Consider the following 22,440-nt stretch of genomic DNA (forward strand, 5'->3'; position numbering starts at 1 on the left):
AGCGAGCAATACTTGGTTCCCTATTCGAAATGTTTTTACCCCCCAATAGGCAATTGCACCACCACGTTCTTCCCTTTCAATCGCCGCCATTATGAGGTAGGGAAGATATTTTACCATGAACCAAATCGAGCCATTTACATCTCGGTAGTCGCTCTAGAATTAAATAGTAGGCCTGGATCTGAGAGGGAAGGGCTCATCTTCACCATGGTTGTATTAATCGAGGGGAAAACGTGTGGAATACATAGAAATTCGATTTAGCAGTAGTGCACGTGAAAATAAGTAAACTTGATACTAGTGAGTCTATATGTGTCTTGGTTTGGAATACCCGATCTGTTTTGTTGTTATTCAGAGTTCGAGAACGGAAGATTAAGCTTTTTGCTCTCGTTATTAAAAATTGTTTATCACAAGGCCAAAAATAACACTATATATTGTCACTGCGACACTTTGAACATCAATTAATTTGTTGTCATGCAGTTTGTGTAGCCGGTTTGTACGGTCGCATTTTTATGGTGATGTTACTAACGTACTATTGTTAAAGAAAATAAGTATTTAAAATTTCCTGTTAAATCACAGTGTATTTAAAGAGTTCCGCACACCTAGCGAGCAACTCTTTACCTCTAACTAGGCTTAATTTTTTTGTGAATAATTATGGTGCATGTAGAGGTGAAGTGGGGTTTAAATTTGTCATAGAAGTGTTAAAACCTTCAGGTTGCTGTAAGATCTTGTTGGGGTAACTACAGAATGCAGGGATTGTAGGTTCCAGTGTAAAGACACCTTGTGGAAATGAGATGATCAGAATTGGCCCTGTATTCTGTATAGTTTTTAAAAAAATACTGTTGTGTTCTGCTAACATGAGGTGTAAACTGCAATTCTGAAAAAATGTACAAAAGTAGAGAGTTTGAGGGATACATTGTATGACTTAGCAGACATCACTGAGTGACTTGTGTTGATTTTCTCATGTAGTACTTTGCGACTACAAAAGCGGCTGGCAGCCAGTGTCCTTAAGTGTGGAAAAAAGAAGATTTGGTTGGATCCTAATGAGACAAATGAAATTGCGAATGCCAACTCACGTAAGTTCTGTTGTAACTACTCTGAGTAAGATTGACAGTGAGAGGTTCTGAGGCTGGTTAAAAGGGCTTATTTTGTATTTGAAATCTTGGTTAATCATTCTTTTCCTGGGTTAAAGTTCAATGAGATTACAGAATTGTCAGGTAGCCCAATTATCTGAATCTCTGTTACTTCATGGCAAAATTTAACATCTAAGCACTCCTGCCTGTCCTAGGGAAACTAGAGTGAAAGTTTTGACCCTTTTCATCTCAGTGATCAGTCTCAAATCTCAGGTCCTTAACCCTCAACTCCTATGATCTAATCATTAATTCTCCCCTCCTGCTGCTACACATTTCCTTGTAAATTGGTTATGAGAATATTGTAGATCAAGGTAACAACTTCTACCTGATAAGTTTGAGTATTCTCATTACCTGTTTGCTGGATAGTGTGTGAGTTTTTTTAGGGAGAAGTTTTATTTTAATCATTTCTGGGAATTAAGGGTTAATAAAACTCCCATATGACCAATGGCAAAGTGGATCTGAATACATGGCTTTTATGAACTATTTTTACAGGTCAAAATGTCTCTTTTCTTTTTATTTCCGTGGTTGTGTTATTGCGAATTGGTATTTTATAATTTATTGGTAAAATGTGTGGTTTTTATAGTTTTCATCAGCGGTTATTCTGTCAACCAATCATAGACGAAAATGTGCAATTTCAATTGTCAGTGTGAGAGAACTATTACTAGTTTTTGCATGGTGTTATGATAAAGAAAACCCATTTCATTATACAATGAGTTAAGGATTGAAAAAGAACTCATCATTATTTGCAGGTCAAAATATCCGTAAGCTTGTCAAAGATGGTTTGATCATCAAAAAGCCACAGATCATCCACAGCCGTGCTCGTGTTCGAAAGGCAGATGAAGCCAGAAAGAAGGGTCGGCATAGTGGCTATGGTAAAAGAAAAGGTACAGCGAATACACGTATGCCTGAAAAGACCATCTGGATGAGACGTATGCGAGTGCTCAGAAGGTTGCTTCGAAAATACAGAGAGGCAAAAAAAATTGACAACCACATGTACCATAATCTGTACATGAAGGCCAAGGGTAATGTGTTCAAAAACAAGAGAGTCTTGATGGAATACATACACAGGAAGAAGGCTGAGAAGCAACGTGCCAAACTCCTTAGGTGAGTTTTTTTTGTTTTTGACTATGTGCTGTGGTGAGATAAATTGTGACCCTCCATGGGAAAGCAGACACTAATGCTTTTCCATTTTAACTGCAAAACCGTTTACTATCTGTTTAAATCTGTTTAAATGGTTCATGAAAGCATTTGAATGGTTTGTTTATCAGTTTAAAAAAATTTGCACCCATTTCACACTTTAGCTAAAAAGTTTAAGTGGTTTGCTTATGGGTCTTGATATCAGCGGGCAAGTCAAGAATTAAAGAAAGCGACAACACTTTTGAGTTGACATGTTTCGACAGAAACGTCTGTCATCAGTTAATTTCTGTACAAAGCGTTGAAAGTTGAATTATATAGTAAGTAGAACAATGCTAATTAAGATGAATAGTGACAACAAGAGAAGAGGTAAAGCGTGAAAGTGTGAGAATTAAAAAGATAGTTTTAGATTTACATGGTGTAATTGTTGATTCAAGGATGGTTGTTCTCTTTGAATGTGAATAGCCTCTTTTATTTTAAGCTGAAATCTGGTGGAGGTGTGATCTAAAACATGGACATTATCTGTAGAACACAAAGCACGACAATGTGGAGAATCTTTCAGATGCCTGAAAATGTGAGAGGCCCTGTCATTGACTAAGTGCTCTCTAACATGTGTGGAAAAATACCACTGATGTAATAGGCATTACAGCCAGCACATACAAACTTATAAACCACACGTGAATGGAGCCCGTCAGGGACAGAGTCTTTCACACCGAGCAAGTTACCGATTTTAAAGGAAGGGAAAACCAGTTTGATATCCAAGTCCAAGGACGTTGATATCAAATCCTTATTCTCCTTATATCATATAAATTGGCCTCTGAAGAGAGATTAGAAAGCTGGTATTGTAAACCTAAGCCCTTTACCAAAGTGAATAATGAAGGGCCAAGGCTGAAAACATCAGCTTTACAATCTCTCTCTGGAGGCCAATTCAAGTTAATTATCAATGCAGTTAATAATACCAAATTATCTTGTTAAAAAAACTGGTCATCCACTAGTTGACATTTTGGTTCTCCCACAAATAGCTTTCCTTCTTAAGATTGTTATGAGCTGGTCAATGAATCTTCAAAATAGTTTGATTCACATGGTTTCTTACTGTCAAATTTATTGCACACTATTAAGCCGGCCTGGCCTTGTTTATATCGAGGATGGGTGACTAAGTGTGCATAAAACAATGCAGGAGTTTGTTCTGACTGATCAGTGTGTGCTTACTGACTGAATCAGTCCTGGGCTCCTATGACATTTGTGTCCCTCATGCTACCACACAGGATTGATCACCAAATTTATTCTCCTTACGTTGCTTAAGAGGCTGTCTCTCTTATTTCCACCCGGTCAATTTTGCGTCAAAAATAATTTTGCCTGAAACTCTGTTAACAGAAAGACTTTACCTAGGAAAGAACTAAATTAGATTTGGTTTGATTCGAAATAATTTTCTGACTGCATTACGGGCCATAATTATTTCCCAGTCCGTAGGGACCGTCGCGACGTCTCGAAAATTGAAAAATAGGCATATTTTGTAACGTTGTAAAATATTTGATTCGCATAGTTAAGCCACAGAATTTATATCAGATTGCTTAAAAACCTTTCTAGTTTGCCAAGAAAGTTAGAATTTGCCCTCTCAACATATTTGAAAAGGCGAATTTTAGCATATTCTGACCACTAGAAATCGCCATCGGCCGATGGCCGAAAATAACCTTGATTTAGACGCTAAGTTTTGGGATTTGGGACCTGGTTGACGATTCTATCCTACACAGCCGTTAAGTTTAGACCTTTATAGGCAAAAATATGCAAAAACCCCTGTACGTTTTCGATTTTTCAAAAGTTATGACCGTTTGAATCAGCACATGTACGAGCATTCGCGATTTTTTCGCCTACACCAAAATCGAACCACTGGAGCAGATTTCGTCATAAATACAGCTTACCCGCTTTGCAGCCCGGCTTCATGGCTCACTTCAGAGTTTTTCTAATAACCAAGTTGGTGAAATCCATGATAACTTCAACAAATAGCTAGGTATTGCCTTCGAAAAGTAGGCGGCATCCATCGTGATTCGTGGTATCAAAACAAATGCCGGAATTGGTCACATTTCGCGGTGAATCACCCATTTAACATCGTTGCAGAGCTGAATTTTTTCCAAAATCAGAATATAAACTCTCCATGTCTGGAAGCTGAGGGAGAAATGAAGGTTTTAGGCTTCTGAAGTGAAGAAATAATCGCTTAAATTGAGATCCAGTTCGATGTTATACTGTTCTCACAAGGTCCGCACAAAAGAGAAGACCGCTGATAGCTTGTGCCGTAGGTTGTGCCATATGGTTTTGTTTTGTATCCCAAAGTAATATTTGGGCAGAAAAATTTTGGATGAAAAGAATAAATGCTTTTACCTGGAGTTTGATATCATATAATTAATAAATCAATTTCAAATATCCTGAGCTTGCTTCTCTCGGTTCCGCGTCGATTGTGTCCACAGAACAGCAACCTGTCGATAGCCGGAGAAATCGGCTGCCAACGTGTTAAAAACTTGACACATGCTTCGTATGAAGAGATGTTATAAGTGTTGCTTTTGGTAAATTTTCAATCGATTTCATCAAAACATTTCACTGACTACTAGATATTATAATATATTACACTATAACAACGCCGTCAGAACTTGATATCGGAAGTAAAGGTAGTTTGTATCTGTAGAGCATATTCCACACTTTCAGCCACCGTATAAGACATTGTTTACATAAGTCTACTGGGAAACACACTGACAATCACTAATCACGTCCGACAGTTTGTCTATGAGGATCTGTTTTTTGTCTCTCAATTTTACAGGGATCTCAAAATGACTACAGATGGCTCTCAACAAAACCACATTGAATTTCTGAAGTGTGTTATTGTGGTAACGTTCACAGAGGTCCTACGTATCGTAGCAGATTGGATGTGAGACTTTGATTTCTTTGTTAACTTTGTCTACCAGATCTTATCTCTCGGAATTTTCCTGGACGCATTGTATATCTTCCTCCTCATCCAGTGATATCCCGATCACACCCTGATCTTTTCGCTGCATTGCTGCTAGCCGGGAGAAAAAGCTCTGAACTTGGTTCTTTGTCAGCCACTGTTCTCTAGTGAACAAACGTGCATTTGATTAATTTTTCGCATTTCGCATGTCCACTGCAACTTGGGCGGGGTCGGCCTTTCGCTCAGTTCTTTCTCCAAGTTTAAACCGTGCCGTTAGGTATTCTTTTACCTTCTCTGAAAATCTAACGCTGCCCCTTGGTTTGCTTACGGCCCATCCTGTTCGTAAAGACGAGTGGGGCGAAGTATCCACGGGAGAAGTGAGTGGTGTACTAGTATCTAACGAACAGCTCGAACACTCGATACCAGCGGTATCTATCGACGAGAACTTAAGGGCCCAGTCCCTTTTGATTGCATCATACTGGCTTTAACCTGCTGACTGTATGCTTTCCAACGTCCAGGTGCAGCTCCAGCTGCGAAAAGGTTTCGAACACTTCAACACATCCAAACACAGAGCATTCAAACAATGGCGTTGTACTCTCTGTTTCCTTGCTGCCCTTTGAACGACGCTTGACCACACGCTTTTCAGGAAGATCATAAAACCCTTGAGATTCTATGGTTTGAAGGGACGTTTGACCTTGGTGCTTGATATAAATTGCGTCATATGGAATGTATTTCCCTTTACCGATGCCATAACATTTCCAAACTCTCAGACCGATATCTCCATATTCGAATCGAAGTTGTGGAAGCTACTAAAATGCTCAATCTTATTTATACAGAGAGTGTTCTTTGATTCGTCTGCTATTCTTACTGCAGCTGTTGTTCCCTTCACTGGGTGTTTCGTCAATGCGTATCCTCTGTCCAATGAAAGCTTTAACAACCTCGTTGAAGACTCGCTACAGACTGAAGCCTCTCTGGTTTCGAAAAAGCACTTGCATGTCATACTACACTTGCAGGTCTTCCAAAAAAATAAAGGGTTAGCGGGTTCACCCGCAATGATTAATGCGGACCTCTGTTATGCGCGATAGTGCAATCGTTCAGCTTTAAATTCCAAAACGCCAAACTTCGACACATAGACTTACAAGTGGAGTTCTATGACTGATTCTTGAAGAGAATGCAGCTGCAATCCAAAGTTTCAACGGGACATTAAGCGCGAAACATGGCTTTAGTTTTCGAGTTTAGTTCGCAACAACGAGTCAAAGAAGAGTATCGACAGATGCCGACCGCTGAATTTTGGAGGTATTTGCTGGAGTTATCATTAAGTCCAGTTCACCAGTTTGGGAAGCGAGGAATATCTGAAATTTCACATAAACCCATGATTTCTCCGGCTATTGACAGGTTGCTGTTCTGTGGACACAATCGACGCGGAACCGAGAGAAGCAAGCTCAGGATATTTGAAATTGATTTATTAATTATATGATATCAAACTCCAGGTAAAAGCATATATTCTTTTCATCCAAAATTTTTCTGCCCAAATATTACTTTGGGATGCAAAACAAAACCATATGGCACAACGTACGGCACAAGCTATCAGCGGTCTTCTCTTTTGTGCGGACCTTTGTGTGAACAGTATAACATCGAACTGGATCTCAATTTAAGCGATTATTTCTTCACTTCAGAAGCCTAAAACCTTCATTTCTCCCTCAGCTTCCAGACATGGAGAGTTTATATTCTGATTTTGGAAAAAATTCAGCTCTGCAGCGATGTTAAATGGGTGATTCACCGCGAAATGTGACCAATTCCGGCATTTGTTTTGATACCACGAATCACGATGGATGCCGCCTACTTTTCGAAGGTAATACCTAGCTATTTGTTGAAGTTATCATGGATTTCACCAACTTGGTTATTAGAAAAACTCTGAAGTGAGCCATGAAGCCGGGCTGCAAAGCGGGTAAGCTGTATTTATGACGAAATCTGCTCCAGTGGTTCGATTTTGGTGTAGGCGAAAAAATCGCGAATGCTCGTACATGTGCTGATTCAAACGGTCATAACTTTTGAAAAATCGAAAACGTACAGGGGTTTTTGCATATTTTTGCCTATAAAGGTCTAAACTTAACGGCTGTGTAGGATAGAATCGTCAACCAGGTCCCAAATCCCAAAACTTAGCGTCTAAATCAAGGTTATTTTCGGCCATCGGCCGATGGCGATTTCTAGTGGTCAGAATATGCTAAAATTCGCCTTTTCAAATATGTTGAGAGGGCAAATTCTAACTTTCTTGGCAAACTAGAAAGGTTTTTAAGCAATCTGATATAAATTCTGTGGCTTAACTATGCGAATCAAATATTTTACAACGTTACAAAATATGCCTATTTTTCAATTTTCGAGACGTCGCGACGGTCCCTACGGACTGGAAAATAATTATGGCCCGTAATGCAGTCAGAAAATCATTTCGAATCAAACCAAATCTAATTTAGTTCTTTCCTAGGTAAAGTCTTTCTGTTAACAGAGTTTCAGGCAAAATTATTTTTGACGCAAAATTGACCGGGTGGAAATAAGAGAGACAGCCTCTTAATACACTATCATGTAGTCAGGTACTGAGAATCAAGAAAAGTTTTAACTAGGTGATATAGTCTTGATGAAACACTGAATTCTTAGGAGTCGTTGATAAAGGAATGTGTGCTATTATTTAGGAGAATTCACTTAAAGATTTCAGGGGTGTTAAGTGCAAACTTTCTGTCTCCCTACAGTGACCAAGCTGAGGCTCGCCGCATGAAGAACAAGGCTGCGAAGCAAAGACGCGAGGAACGTTTGGAGCAAAAACGCAAGGATTTGATCCAGCAATTTGCAAAAGAGGAAGAGGCAGCAAAATAAATGTTAATAATCCTTCATTATGTTTGAATAAAACTTGTTTAGTGAGGGCAATGTTTGGTTTGATCTGTACCTTCTTCTTGATGAATTTAACACAACTTGAACTTAAAAAGCCACAAGAAAGAATCAGAGGGAAGTAAAAAATAATTTTCTTGTCATTTTCCTTTGTATTTTTTAAACCGTTGGAGTGAACAGAGTCACAGTTCCTGATAAAGGTTCGGTATCCATTTTGTGGTGATAAATTCATTTTTGATGCTAAGTTATAGCACTGAATGTTGTAGGATTTTGCAGACACTCAGTGACAGGTGCATTTGTTAGATAAGAATCCCTATGGTGTCCTGATGGTCCCTCAGGGTTCAGACATGAAATGTGTCTGCAAAAGAGTACTTAAAAATTCATCTTTACTTAATAATACTTTTTATTTAGTGTACTCTCTCCAAAAACATGTTGTACAGAAGCATTCAGCTCGCTTAAACTGAAGACGTGTTAACATAACAGATGTTCAATCCACTTGGAACATAATGCTTGGCAAAAGATGTTCAGAGTCGTGCTGGGGGCATGAATATTTTAACACTAGCAGCGTCATTATGATAACCCTAGAATTTTCACGGGTCATGAATTTTCATTGCATTTAGAGATCTGCTGAACAAGCAATTACAAATTTACAACCCTAGTACAAATAAATAAAGTCTAGCTTGTGAATGCCCCTAGTACTCCCAGTGAACTGAAAATTTGGCATCATCCAGTGAACTGTATGTTTAGGTTCACATAATGCTGTTTTTCAGAGTCTGGCCGGGATGCCTAGTGCATTTTATGCTTCCTAAACTTTTGGACATCTAAAAGTGATTTGCAACCAATAACTCCCTACTATATCACCCCTAAATCACAACTAAAGTCAGAATAATAGAGGAAAATAACCACCATATAGAAATACTATTGACTGTTAGACAGACCAAATCCTCCTAGACACGACCTAAGGAAATGTTTGTCAAATAGTATTAAGAATTTGCATACTGACGGTTGGGTTTAAATGGTTGACAAATTTTATGGATATGTGATATTTTGAAAGGATGACATTTGCTTGCTTAGTTGCATTATAATGACCACTCATGAAGGGGGGTGTAAGATCTAAGTGCTTTCTAATTGTAAACAGAATTTTGTGCTTGTCAGTATTTTCTTTCCTTTTCTCATAACTCCTTGTTAGTGATCTTGTTTCAGTTTATGGTTGTTTCTTGTCAGTTACCCCTTCACTTTTGCACAATTCTTACCATACCCAGTTATGCAGTCCTCTTGTATTTAACTCTAGTTATTTTTAAGCATATTGACTTTAGTCAGCCAGTTTCTCTAGAGGTTGCACTGAGCCCAGTTTTCTCTTCTAGAAGTATTCTTTAACATGGAATTTGTATGCTATCGCAGATTTTTTTTAAAGGTGTGATCAATTTTCTGTCTGTAAGCTCATCTATGTCAAGCTGAAGGTCAGCATTGTGAAGACAGCACTTTAACTGTTACAGAGAGAAACAGTTCAATTATCATCGTTTGGATGTTGAACTACAGCCTATGTTATTCTAGAAAAGAACTTTTAAATGAACTTTCAAATATCTACTGTGTGGTAAAACAACCATCAACAGAAGTTTTGACAGGGCACATATTTAATGTCAAAGTTATGTTTCTGTAACACATCTTCTCTGACTGTGAATTTCTTCCACTCATCAGATCCATCACAACAGTCACATATTCCATCATTGATACGAGAAGAGGGCAAGTAATGTTCTCCGCCAGCGCAGTAGAATCTGTAAAAGATAAAACCGTCAACTTAGTGGAGCAAACAGAAAAGAGCTCACAGAAAACCATGGAAGTCAGAATGACAACCATGGACTTACATTTTCATGCTTCACTTAACCCTTTAACTCCCATGAGTGACCAAGACAGAATTTCTCCATACAATATCCATACAATATCAACCAGATAAGTGATGAGAATAAAGAAAACTATCCTTGTGAGGATAATTAGTTGATCCAATACTAAATTCTCCAGTATCATTGACACTTCCGCTATTTTTCCATCTCAGCTTGCACAACAGACAGTGCTTTTTCCGCATTTTTCAGGAAAGCGGAGGCAATTGTAAGGGTAGAGTGCAAGGTGAGCAGAAAGGGCATATCATTTCTACCTCTCCCCTTATGCCTAACTGCAAAAAAGGCGGCCTGTTCTGCAGCTACCTCTATCTGATCAATTTTGCTATAATTTAGCTTATCTCTGGCTTGGTGTGTTCACCTTGTATTTGGACATGCTCCTGTGCCTGGTTCATCACTACCATCTGGACAATCACAGTAATCATCGTTAACAGATGTCCAACTGATGCTCAGTTCTCCAGACAAACATGCAAAGAGGCCCATTAAGTTAGGCTTATAACTTGATAAATTTGAGGGTGCCACCCCAAGGATACCTAAAATAAAGAAAAACAACAACCATTCATTTTCTTTAAAAACTCTTTTGAGAGAAATATTAATCTCAAAACAAAAGGAGAGAGAAGGAATCAGAAATTACTGCTTCATACGGCTAACTACCCTAACAGAGAGGTAAAAGGTCTGTACATGATGTGTGTTTTCATGCCTCTACTGGAAACCAGCTTTTTATAATGTTGATAATAAGCTAGCCTGTTTAAATAAAGTTGATCTCAATCTTGATCTTGTTTAACCCTTTAACTCCCAACATCTGATTGTTAATTCTCTCCTCTTGCTGCAACACAATTCCTTGAAAATGAGTTATGAGAATTTGGTGTAAGATCAAGATAAAAACTTCTTCCCAATAAGTTTTAGTTTTCTCATTAACTGTTTGCTAGAAAACCTATGGATATCAAAGGGAGAAGTTACATGTTGGTCACTTCTGGGAGTTATAGAGTTACTGGGTAAGCCCAAAATAAAAATGTCAGAAGGAGGGACTTGTAAATGAAGGGGGTGGGAATGCATGCTTATCATCTTTTCCAGTATAAAAAAATCAAATATTCCACACCAGAGTTCAAAATTAAACACATGTAATAAAAGCTTTGTCATTCTATTTCACTGATAAAAGTCTCCTGAAAATTTGTCGTCCCTACAAGTATCAATCTGTCAGTTTCCTTGAAAGTGCTTTCTAAACTTTTTCCTTTTCACCGGGAAGTTCCCAGAATAGGAAAAAAGATCAAAGATTTCCCTGGAATTCCTAAAGATCACAAGTCAAGAGAGTTCTCAAAACTGAATCATACACGCATTACGAGTGGTCCTTAATTATGTTCTATTGAAGGACAGATGCCTAAATGAGATCCCATTAACAATATTTTGCTTTGCTATCATATAAAAGAAATAGATTCCATGTTGCCAATTGCCTGAACAGTAATAGGTCACAGAAGACGTCAAAAGTGTCGTAAGCACATCAGCGACAAACTCTGCCTCACCTCGTGTACCACGTTTTTGTTCATTTCACATTTTTGACATCATCCGAACAGATACAGAGCAACACAGAAACACAGCTTTTGGAATTCAAGGCTATTGCCCTGTTAGGTTTGAACTCTTGTTCGTATTTTTGGAAATCACCTGCACTATTAAGTCACGCGATAGCCAGCTCCAACTTTAAGAAATTAGTTAATTAGAGTAACTAATTTGTTTCCACGAAAAGCAGTTGACTCTTAAAAAGGGGAATATATATAGTAACATAATTTATAAATATCTTAGTTAACGGCGTAAAATCTCTCAGTATATATATATATATATATATATATATATATATATATATATATATATATATATATATATATATATATGTATATATTTATATATACATATTTATATACTGGGTCAGTGACTTAAAATCTCACAGTTTATGGACTGCGATAATCCCAAATTACGCCGTTATCAAGTTACCGCTTAAAAGGAATTCGAAAGTGACCAGAATATTAGACTGACATCACTGCGCTAAAAAAGCATACAATTCCATCTTCACCTTTCTTTCTGCAGTGGGCGGATGTTTGCAAGCCACTTTCCGGTGAGCAGTTTTGCTGGGTCATCTTCCCGCTCAGCTGATCATGACTTCCAAGCTTATTGTCTTTAGCATGTGTCACTCTTTCTTCGTGACTTTTTTCAACAAGAATTTTGTATGATCTCCAGTGTGTAAAAAGAAAAAGAGCTATTATAAGGCCGAAGCTGATAAAAATATAAGACTTCCTAGATCTCACAAATCTCATTTGACCAATATTTTAACTTGCATCCTGCTCACGGCTTCCACAAGTCAATTGTTCTATTGTCTCCGAAGGCATGGGAACTAGTGGAAAGGGAAACGTGTGACGTCAGTCTTCACTTGAGTGGTCACATGATCTGGAGCAAAACAATTCAAGATCGGTCGTGGAAAGATCCTGATAAGACAACCGTTTATTTTGCCGTTGGCGATTGAGAAGTCTATTTGCCTCCCTTGTTGTTCCTACCTCTTGATAGAATTCGTTATATTCTCTCAACAGCAGTTTCGTGTCAGTCTTAGGTTTAGTATTATTCAGCTCTCACGTATTCGCCTGGAAACGGCTAGACTGTTCTAAGTTGCAAGGTTGAACAGCATTCAAATTCAGCTTTGTTGTTTAAAACGGAAATGCGACCGAAGTAAAGGTTTTGCTCAGCAAGAATACATTTGAAGGGAATTTCTAGTCTTCGAAACTTGAGTTTCTTTTGAGAAAAATTAACAACAGATACTGTTTTCTCGTGTCAAATTCGCGTTCGTGCGCTTGAACTCGGTCGAGCTATAAGGCGTTGTAAAGTGGAATGTTTGACATCTAATTTTGAAATTTGACGCAGGAGATCGTGTAACCAGGAAAGGTAAGGAAGATTATTCGTCATAAGTTTTTTCCTTTGAGTTACCGATTAAGTAGCTTTTCCTTTTCATGAAATTATTCTGCTGTGATAGGTAGACACACTTCGAAACTTTGGCAGATATCTAGTAGAGGTTTAAATTGTTTGGGTTACACTGCCGTCGCTAACGGAAGATTCTGGAGAAAAAAACGAGATGGAAAGATCTGTCGTAGTCTCTTAGTAATTTTATTTCTGTGTTTCGGCAGATCATCGGATGCTGGGGTAAAGTTAGTAGTAAGGCCTATCAATTGTATCCGCGAACATGAGAAATTATTTGATGTTATTCAGTATTATTACGGACCTATGAAAAGGAAAATTTACATGTGAAGCTAAATTCGTCTTTTTAACGCGTAATGGCTTACAAGATTGTGCCACTTTTGTCGTCGGCACCATATTTTTAGACTGTTGAGTGCTCTAAGTGTATAAAATGAAGCTCGTGCTCTGAGATGGGGAGGAAAATCGCACGAATGTGCAATACGTGACAGATTTGATTCAATGAAGTAACGTTGATAATTGTGTTTTGTGTTTAGTTTGAACGGGGGATTTAATTAAATTCATGGCGAAAGACAGTGGTACTGATGTGGAAAGAAGCAAAGGAACTGTTATGAACGAGCCGTCTTCGAAACAAAATGGAAACGACGATCGGAGATTTTCACTCAGACGGTTGTTTGGACGATCAAAGACGTACAAAGGCGAGAACACGACGGATAAATTCACTCGAAAAAACAGCACTGAGGCACTGGCTATTTGTCCAGTTTGTTATGCAATGAGAGCGAAATCTCTGTTCCCAGAAATCTCAACTTGTGAACATCGATCGTGTTTTGAGTGCTTGCGGCAGTATATGACAATCGAAATAAATGAATCGCGAGTGAACTTAACATGTCCTGAGTGTTCAGAAAGATTTCATCCGAATGATATAAAACTGATTTTAAATGATGATGTCCTTATGGCCAAATATGACGAGTTTACTCTTCGAAGGACATTAGTTGCTGATCCTGATTGTCGTTGGTGTCCCGCTCCGGACTGCGGCTTTGCAGTCATAGCATCGGGATGTGCAAGCTGCCCGAAACTGCAGTGTGAAAGACCGGGATGTAACACTGAGTTCTGTTATCACTGCAAGCAAATATGGCATCCTAATTTGACTTGTGATGCAGCACGACTTCGGCGAGCTACTCACATCAAATCCATTTCTGGATCTGAAGGACGAAGCTCAAATGGCTCAGATGACATGAAGCCATGTCCGAGATGTGGAGCTTTTATTATCAAGATGGATGATGGTTCATGTAATCATATGACTTGTGCAGTGTGTGGAGCAGAGTTTTGTTGGTTATGTATGAAAGAAATCTCAGATCTTCATTACTTGAGGTATTTCATTTTCATTTTATTTTTAGAATTTGATTCATGTACCTTAATGGTACCACTGCGGGCTCTATTTTACTGTAGCTTTGTTTCTCCTGCAACAGACCTTCCCTAGCCAGTTACCTTGGGATTTTCCCATTTTCTATGCTGTAATCTAAGGTTATCTTACTAATGAGGCACTGTAAAGTAATCCTGTTGTACTGGAAGTTGTTTAGAAAGATGTGTAAAGGTAGTGATGTAAAAATACCTTCACTAGCTTTGGCATTTGTGAAAATCAAACTTGAACGTCATATTCTTATAATTGTATGCGTGGGAGATGTGGAGTTTGATTTAGCACTGTGGGGTGGAGGTCAAGAAGTTCGGGAGCAAGCCTGGGCTGAACCGCGGTGTAATTCTGCCTTGGAGTATTTCACACTTATTGACTGGGTGGGTGGGCCGGATGGGAAAAATATTGGCCCCAGTTTATGATGTATGGACCAAGTGCATTGCAAGCCATGCATCATGACCAAGAGCCAAATATTTTTCTGCTCAGCTCAACCAATCTAAGTCAACAAGCACTAAGGGCTGTAAATTTTGTTTCAACCTGAATAGGACATACTTGCATACAAACGAAGTTTGCTTGACAACTTCTGAAAAGATTCAAGTGGTAGAATCTTTGGAATCACTCCCAACCAAAAACAGTAAAAAGTTTTCCTTTTTTTATGAGGTGATGTCCACAATTTCAGTCCATGTTGTCACAAAACACAAGAGCGGAATTGGACTCCACTCTTTCCTATACAATATAAAACTACTGTAAAGTGGAAGTCTGACTTATTAATCACATGTATGGTCATAGGCAGAATTGGATGACACAAAAAATCTAATCAATTTAGATTTAAAAAACTGTCAAATGAAAAATTTCAAGAAACAAACTAGCCATTGATTATACCTTTCCATGTAAAACAACAGTTAACTCTGCAAAATACATGGAAAGAGCTTGCGCATGATGCACACTGTCCATTTACATAGGTTTGATGCATATACTGTCTTCGTACACTGCCCAATTACAAGCAAGACACTTGCTTTGTCCTTTTAGTGTTAAAATAGGGTTGGTATTAACCAATCACATTCAATAATTTTGTTTTGATTGTGATCAAATCTAGTATGAATCATTTGGAAAAAATCTTGTTTTCTCTCTCTAGTCCTTCTGGTTGTACCTTTTGGGGTAAAAAGCCTTGGAGTCGCAAGAAGAAAATCCTCTGGCAAATGGGAACACTCATAGGTGCACCTCTTGGAATAGCTCTTGCTGCAGGGGTGGTACTTCCTGCCATGGTGATTGGTATTCCTGTGTATGTTGGCCGACAGGTAAGAGCCTTCTATTGGCTGTCAGAGTCACTGTAAGGGATTTGTCTTTCACTGTTAAGTTCTGTGTACATATATACACAATCCACCTCATTTTAACTGAAATACCTCTGATCATGAGAAAGCAAGGGGAATGATTATCACTAAGTTGGTTGTGTTATTTGAGGAGGTATGTTTTGTGTTAGGTTGATGAAAAATGATCTGAGTTAGAACTTTTTCCTTGACAAGGCAGGAAAATGCCAGAAGAAGGAATGAAGAGAAATTTGCACACCATATTTATTCAAAAGAGCCTTTTGGCACCTATGAAAGTTTTTTCTTAGCTTTAAGGCACTGTTTTGAATTATCTTATTACAAAAAGCTATAAAGAAATCTTTTGGTTTCTTCGTCTTGCGCTGAAGCTTAGATTTAGGGGAAAAAATGCTATTTTCCAGGTAAATTGCTCAACCAGAAGCAGTTGGTTTTTATGTGATGCAAGTGTAAACTTCTTAAATTTTTACTTCTTAGGATTCTTTAAGTTGGCCTAAATGACATGTGCATTCTACCTTAACTCTTAGAAGTGATTTATATCTAACCTATTCTTTTAATGTGGATATATAATCCAGCAAACAGGTTTTGAGAGTACTCAAAATTATCAGGTAGAACTTGCTATCTTGACCTAACACCAAATTCTCATTAGGAAATGTGTAGCAATCATAAGTGAGAATTAACAATCAGATCTTGGGAGGTTAAGGGTTACATTGTTTTATACAGGTGCATGACAAGTATGACAAGCCATATCAGTCAAGAAGGAAGCGGAACTTTGCCATCACTGGGGCAGTCACCCTTTCTGTCCTTGCATCCCCCATCCTAGCTGCACTTACTGTGGGTGTTGGGGTACCAATTGCTCTTGGGTATATCTATGGTGTAGTGCCAGTTTCTCTGTGCCGCAGTGGAGGCTGTGCAACAGTAACAAATATTCGCAATGGCAAGGGAGTGAACCTTGATTTTGACGAAGATGGAGACCCTGGGCCAGCCAGTGTCGCTGGGGTGTTTGGTACATCACAATCTAGCAGCAGAAGCAGCATGAGAGTTGGTGAAAAGGGGTCTTCAACAGGGGTGGTGACAGTTGTGGCCACTGTCAACAACACAGGAACAGGTAATCAAATGCTAATTGTCTTATTACAATGCTTGACAAATTTATATTAACACAATATAAAGTGATCTACAGAGTGACTTTGTCTTGAAGCAAATGAGGATACTATAACCTTTCACTCCTAACCAATATCCAAATACTAATTTTACTCAGCATCTGTCAAACTTACACTACAACCATAGCCCTGAGAATTTGATGTAAACTCGAACAAAATCTCTCAGTTGATGTTTTTGTTCTTCTCGTTACCCCTCTTCTTGAAAATGTATTGATACTGTGAGGAGAAATTACTTTCTGGTCACTTATGAGAAGGATAGGGTTAAGTCTCACTTTAGAGCCCTGAACATTATCCAGCAAACAAGTCATGAGAATACTCAAACTTGTCAGATAGAAGTTGTTATCTTGTTGTAACACCAAATTCTCATAACTTATGTACAAGGAAATATGTCACAGCTAGAGGGGAGAATTAACAATCAGATCTTGTGGTTCAGAATTAGGGTTAGGGTTACAATTAGTCCAATTGTGGGAGCAGTGTGCTTTTACCACTGTACTATGCTGACTTAGTATCATCCCCCTTAGACACAGAAAGCGGCAAGCAACCCAGTATCAGCATGAGTCAGGACTGTTCCAGCTTAGACAGTGGTACAATTGGCCCAAGAGGTGTTGGTGACGGCGACAGTCATGCATCCCTCATCCCTGGTCCTAGAAGCTGCACTGTGAGCATAGCCAGCAGCTTTGACAATTTTAACATCAATTCTTGTGATGGAATAGGAACATCTTCATCTATTGCAGAGGCTATGGTAATGGAAACTGATGTTGTAGATAGAACATCTGTGACTAACATCTCTCACCAAGGAAGCACAGTGGATAAGGACAGTTTATCGGTCCTGGAAAGTGTTGGTAGCAATGAAGATGATTAATTTCTTGTACCATGTGAGTTTAGGAAATAGTTTTTGATGTCTAATTTATTTTTTGTCTATTAATTAATTAACTTGTAAAAATATTCACAAAGCTCAGTAGGGTTCTTGTAGAAAGATAAATCAGAAATCAAAATGTTAATATTTTTTCACAATTAATTTAAAGCATTTCTATGGTTTTTTTTGCTCTCCTTGTAAATCTCGCAAAGTGAAATCCTTAGATTTTTTTAAGTATTGTAGAAGTGATAAGAGACCTTAAACAAACTAATGTGATGATGGCAATGAGGACATGGCAAAACAAAAGATCTAATGGAAAGAACAATAGCTCATCTTGTGAGTATTAGAACTTTGTACTTTTCTTAGCCATCCTCTGCAAAAAAAAAAACAAAAAAAAAAACAATGTGAAATCACTTAAATTTGCATGGCTTGAGAACAGAAACCCAGACAGCAAATTAATTAAGTTTCCATTTGGAACCAAACACTGCTGCCAGTGTTATGCTGCAGTTCAGTTATGTTGCCACAAGAGATGGTAAACACATCCAGCCATTTGCAGCTAACAGTAATAGTACCAACTTGCAGCTATTTGCAAAATTCTAACTAAAAATAGAGATTCATGTGTTAATAAAAATCTTCCTCAGTGTTTTTGTCTTAAATGCTTAAAAAAGGTCCCTAATATTACCACTTTGCAAGACATGCTAGTTAAAAAAAATAAGTATAAGTGGTTTTTGTTGGGCTGATTAAGTTTTTTCAGGAAATTGAAACCTTTGCAGAAAGTTAAAGGACATGTTTTACTGCAAAATCACAATGACAGTGATGAGCTGTTCAATTTCCATACTATTTTTTTAATTAATAGCAACTTTTTGTATAGTTTCCTTTTGCCCTTTCATAATCTTTTCTTTTCTTTCCTAGGAGAACTTATTTTTAATTTTCCTGCATTGTATATAGTATTTGTTCACCCTGTACAAAATTCATTAATGTTTCAAGTGTTTTTTTTTTTCTTTTTTTTCAATTAAGAGCACTGAATTTCATTAATTTCTACAAAGAATTGACTTTCTGACTTAAGGGCTGTTGTTATTCTCGAGTTTACTGATGGAATCAGAAGTTTCAAATTTTGGTACTATGACAATCTTGAGTTTACCAATGGAATCAGAAGTTTCAAATTTAGATACTATTGCAATTTTCTTAACCCTGTGACCCAAATGAGTGACTAGGATCTAATTTCTCCAAACAATATCACCCCTGAATCACACATTAAGGTCATGAGAATAAAGAAAAAGATCACCAACAAAAGAGTATTTTACTGTTAAATAAATTCTCCTTGTCAGTACCCCAGGAAATGTGTAGAGAACAGTATGAAGAATATGCATTCTGATGTGAGGGTGTAAAGGGTTTAGGTTTTTAATTGTCCAGGGGTAGATCTAAAGCAGATGCAGATGTAGTATCTTTTATGTTTTTGGCAACCAGTAAGTATCCTGATCACCACAAGCAGATTAGGGTCCTGATGGATTCTATAATTACTATAGGGAGTGTAGCATGGTTTGCAGTGAAGTTACAGTGATCACACAATAACATTCTTCCATATGTTTGTAGAGGAAATAGAGTGAAAACAAGCAGGCAAGTTTATAATTTCACTTTAACTTTTTCATTGGTTGGGTTACTTGGCCGGAAGCGGTCAAACAATATGGATGAATTAGACAGGGTAGGGAATGGTGAGATCTTAGACTAATGCAATGCTAAGATTCTTCTTTAAAAATCATACACCAAGACTAAACATATGTAGCTTTTGATCTTGTTATGAGTGTTGTTTACTGCAATGAGCAGAATGCATTATTATTGACCAGAAAATGTTGTGTTAGAATTGTAATACTCTTGTTTGTGTTGCCTCTGGGAGATATCAGTTGAGCTATGAGCAATCCATCCTTTCAGCAAAGTCCATCATGTCCAAAAAAATTCATTAAAGAAATCTGATGTTAGTGCACCATATGAAGGACTCCACTGAAAGGCAGGAACTGCCTGTAGTTCAGGTATCAGCCACTTTATTGCAGTATGTTCAAATGACAAGACTCAAGACTGAAAAAAGACTAAGAAGTCTTGATTTGACAAAAAGTTTACAAGACCTATAGGTTTTTGAGGTACCATTCTATAATTAACTATAAGGGATGACCTTAATTTATGTAACTACTAGTATTTATTGATATTCCAGACTTTCATTATACTGAGATGTATGTAAATATGATACACTTGCTTGTAAATACATTTACTGTAACTGTCGTCAAATTATTATAAGTAATGCTAATCACAATTTTAAGTTAAATAAAAACCAATTTTTTCGTATCAGGCGTGACAAAAGCTTTTTTATGCTTTGAATTATAGATTTACAAGTTCACACATATTATATTTTTTTTCTCTTGGGAATGGCTTACAATGCGGGAAAAAAGTTTGAAAATAGTCAGAAAATGAAATTTGTGTTTATAAAATGAATTCCATGTGGCTATGAGTCTAGACTAAAAGATTACAGGAGATTTTCAAATGTGGCCAGAGCATTAGTGATAGTCTGCTGTTCCTTGTGTGTGACTTTTTTTGGTCTTACCACATTTTGATGTTATCTGCAATCTTATCACTGAACAAATACATGGCAACATGTACATGAAAGCAGTTTGTTAATTAGATGGCGAGTAGCGTCACCAATTATTATTGCCCTTATCTTCATCAATATTAACTTTTTTATCAATCAGAGGAGGACACACCAGAAATTTATCTGTGCTCATGGACTATCTGATACTGCATCTCCGTTAGAAAATGTCATACCTGCTATTAAATGCCTACCTAGCTAATTGAAACACTCCCGCCATTGCGAAGGAAAACAACTGCTATTAGAACGAGTAATTTATCAGTTGTGCCCTCGTCACGAAAGCGAGGCCAGATCAAACTAACTCGCACGTGGTCCTGGGTATAGCTTGATCTGGGACAATTCATTTACGCTTACACCAAACTCCAGTGAATTTTTGATAAACACAGGTGAATTTTTGGTTGTAAATCACTGAGATTGTTCATCGAAAGCGTTTCGTCTTTTCGAGGGAAAGAATTTCCAACGATGTCAAATAGGAAGCGAAAGCAGAGGCCACCTGAGAGGTTCAGTGAAGACAAGCGAGCAGAATTGACCTGGAACATGCTTGATTTCCATTTGCCGGCTTCAGGCTCCACTTACCAGACCACGATGAATTGTATTGATTCCTCTTCAGTCAATGATGAAACTAACACTCCAACAGCTTCGAGTCCTCGGAAGAAGAAGAGACAAAAGGCATTTGATCGTAACAGAAGCATCGAGCTCAATCTGGAAAACTCTTACCCGCAAACCTGTGTATGTCAGTTAGGTTTGTTTAACATCAATTTGTGCACGAGTGAAACGCAACGCGATGAATTGAAATCACAGAATGGAACTGGTATCTCTGATGACTTGTGGACTGTGGATTGTTATCACTGCGTCGTGATAAAACTTTCCTTTGAGCCACAGCATTCAATAAAAGATGACAAGAACTTGTTTGAGTTAAATAATGGCTGCTTGAGACATGCCTCTTTTAAAGCAACAGTTCCTTCCGTTTCCACACATCAACTCGAAGCATTAGTTTACCTGCAAAACAAAGGTGTGATTTCCCTAGTGCTGAAACCAGATCAACAAATTTTAAAAGAAAGCTGGGAAGTTGTTGTGTGTTTGAGGGAGGATGGCTTAACCGAGATGTCTTCTGCATGCGCTAATGTCAAAAATAGGAAAATAGACCAGTTGATAAAAGTGTTAATAGAATGGTTTTATAACATATCTGCAAGAGGCGATGACTCTGTTTTGCTGGACTGCAATAATGCAGGAGTAGACAAAGGTTTTGATGAACTTTACAATGCTATCAAGGCAGTTCGCGAAAGCAATTGCTCGTCCACGTCTGTACCAAGGTCTTCTCTCTCAAATACACCCCTTTGCCATGTACTTGATACAGACAAAGATAACAGTTGTACCTGTAATGCAGAAATCAACAGATGTAATGGAGCAAATGATTTTGATGTACAGCATCCTCATCTCAGACCTGTACTAAGAGGTTATCAAAGAAGAGCTGTTGAATGGATGTTACAGAGAGAACTTGCTCATCAAGTGACATGTGGATGTCAAAGGAAAGAAATTGATGGTAAGTAGAATATTACCTTAGCCCTTCCACTCCCAAGATCTTATTGGTGATTCTCCTTACTGTCTACCATACAATTCATATGATGTTAGTTTAGAGAATTTTGTATTGGATCAACTAATCCCATAATTAATATTTTTCTTTATTCTCATCACCTACTCGTTTGATATTGTATTGATATGGTAAGGAGAAATTCTGTCTTGGTCACTTGTGGGAGTGAAAGGTTTAAGGAGTCTTTGTTTTGCTAAATAAGTGTTTATTACTCAGAACTATGAAATTCCTTGGTCGCTTTTGGTGCTAGTAGGTATGAACACTCCTTTGCTGCTGGGAGGTTCAAGGGTGAGATATGAATAAGTAACGGAGCAAGTCTGAACCAGAGCTAAGTGGCCCATCCAGCCAGTGCTTTTTCTGGTTTTTAACCCTTTACTCCAAGATCAAAATGTTATCCGCCCCCAGCTTTTCATTCCCTGACAGTTCACCAGTTTCCATTTATACTCCTGGGTGGAGAGAGAGACACACTGACCCAGCCAGGTCCTTAAGCTGGACCTCTCAACCCAGAGTCCTGCGCACTAATCACTCTGTCACCACATATC

At 38.0% G+C, this 22,440-nt stretch overlaps 4 protein-coding genes across 5 annotated transcripts in view; 3 read left to right on the forward strand and 1 right to left on the reverse strand.

Moving 5' to 3' along the window:
* The first annotated feature begins 10 nt into the window (after positions 1–10).
* LOC113672148 (large ribosomal subunit protein eL19) lies at positions 11–8,115 on the forward strand. The gene is made up of 4 exons (XM_027188428.2): positions 11–96; positions 964–1,070; positions 1,877–2,231; positions 7,941–8,115. The coding sequence occupies exons 1-4, from the start codon at positions 92–94 to the stop codon at positions 8,062–8,064; spliced, it is 591 nt and encodes a 196-aa protein (XP_027044229.2). The 5' UTR covers positions 11–91; the 3' UTR covers positions 8,065–8,115.
* Positions 8,116–8,461: 346 nt separating this feature from the next.
* Positions 8,462–12,368, reverse strand: LOC113672156 (uncharacterized). The gene is made up of 3 exons (XM_027188438.2): positions 12,037–12,368; positions 10,333–10,504; positions 8,462–9,851 (listed from the first exon to the last, which is right to left on the reverse strand). The coding sequence occupies exons 1-3, from the start codon at positions 12,275–12,277 to the stop codon at positions 9,683–9,685; spliced, it is 582 nt and encodes a 193-aa protein (XP_027044239.2). The 5' UTR covers positions 12,278–12,368; the 3' UTR covers positions 8,462–9,682.
* LOC113672110 (E3 ubiquitin-protein ligase RNF19A) lies at positions 12,336–20,009 on the forward strand. 2 transcript variants are annotated; one of them, XM_027188392.2, is made up of 5 exons: positions 12,336–12,896; positions 13,460–14,294; positions 15,470–15,632; positions 16,380–16,764; positions 17,338–20,009. In XM_027188392.2, the coding sequence occupies exons 2-5, from the start codon at positions 13,486–13,488 to the stop codon at positions 17,676–17,678; spliced, it is 1,698 nt and encodes a 565-aa protein (XP_027044193.1). In that variant the 5' UTR covers positions 12,336–12,896; positions 13,460–13,485; the 3' UTR covers positions 17,679–20,009. The 2 variants fall into 2 exon arrangements, with proteins under 2 accessions (XP_027044193.1, XP_027044200.1); XM_027188399.2 differs by lacking the exon at positions 12,336–12,896 and adding an exon at positions 12,901–13,151.
* Positions 20,010–20,011: 2 nt separating this feature from the next.
* LOC113672096 (E3 ubiquitin-protein ligase SHPRH) overlaps positions 20,012–22,440 on the forward strand; it is a 31,699-nt gene continuing 29,270 nt past the window's right edge. Inside the window, exon 1 of the mRNA XM_089198089.1 lies at positions 20,012–21,850. Coding sequence (XP_089054215.1) covers positions 20,770–21,850 — 1,081 coding nt within the window. The 5' untranslated portion in view covers positions 20,012–20,769. The remainder of the gene's footprint in view (positions 21,851–22,440) is intronic.

The sequence above is a fragment of the Pocillopora damicornis genome, chromosome 1 (assembly GCF_964200805.1).
Source record: "Pocillopora damicornis chromosome 1, jaPocDami1.2, whole genome shotgun sequence".
Lineage (NCBI taxonomy): Eukaryota > Metazoa > Cnidaria > Anthozoa > Scleractinia > Pocilloporidae > Pocillopora > Pocillopora damicornis.

Bases quoted from the DNA above. Each gene is read 5' to 3' on its own strand.
- LOC113672110 (XM_027188392.2), top strand. From the start codon at position 13,486: ATGGCGAAAGACAGTGGTACTGATGTGGAAAGAAGCAAAGGAACTGTT. The intron at 14,295-15,469 runs GTATTTCATTTT...TTCTCTCTCTAG, and splicing joins TCAGATCTTCATTACTTGAG to TCCTTCTGGTTGTACCTTTT. The intron at 15,633-16,379 runs GTAAGAGCCTTC...TGTTTTATACAG, and splicing joins CTGTGTATGTTGGCCGACAG to GTGCATGACAAGTATGACAA.
- LOC113672156 (XM_027188438.2), bottom strand. From the start codon at position 12,277: ATGAGATTTGTGAGATCTAGGAAGTCTTATATTTTTATCAGCTTCGGC. The intron at 10,505-12,036 runs GTGAAGATGGAA...TCTTTATTTTAG, and splicing joins CGCCCACTGCAGAAAGAAAG to GTATCCTTGGGGTGGCACCC. The intron at 9,852-10,332 runs GTGAACACACCA...TATCTTTTACAG, and splicing joins GGAGCATGTCCAAATACAAG to ATTCTACTGCGCTGGCGGAG.
- LOC113672148 (XM_027188428.2), top strand. The intron at 1,071-1,876 runs GTAAGTTCTGTT...CATTATTTGCAG, and splicing joins AATTGCGAATGCCAACTCAC to GTCAAAATATCCGTAAGCTT. The intron at 2,232-7,940 runs GTGAGTTTTTTT...GTCTCCCTACAG, and splicing joins CAACGTGCCAAACTCCTTAG to TGACCAAGCTGAGGCTCGCC.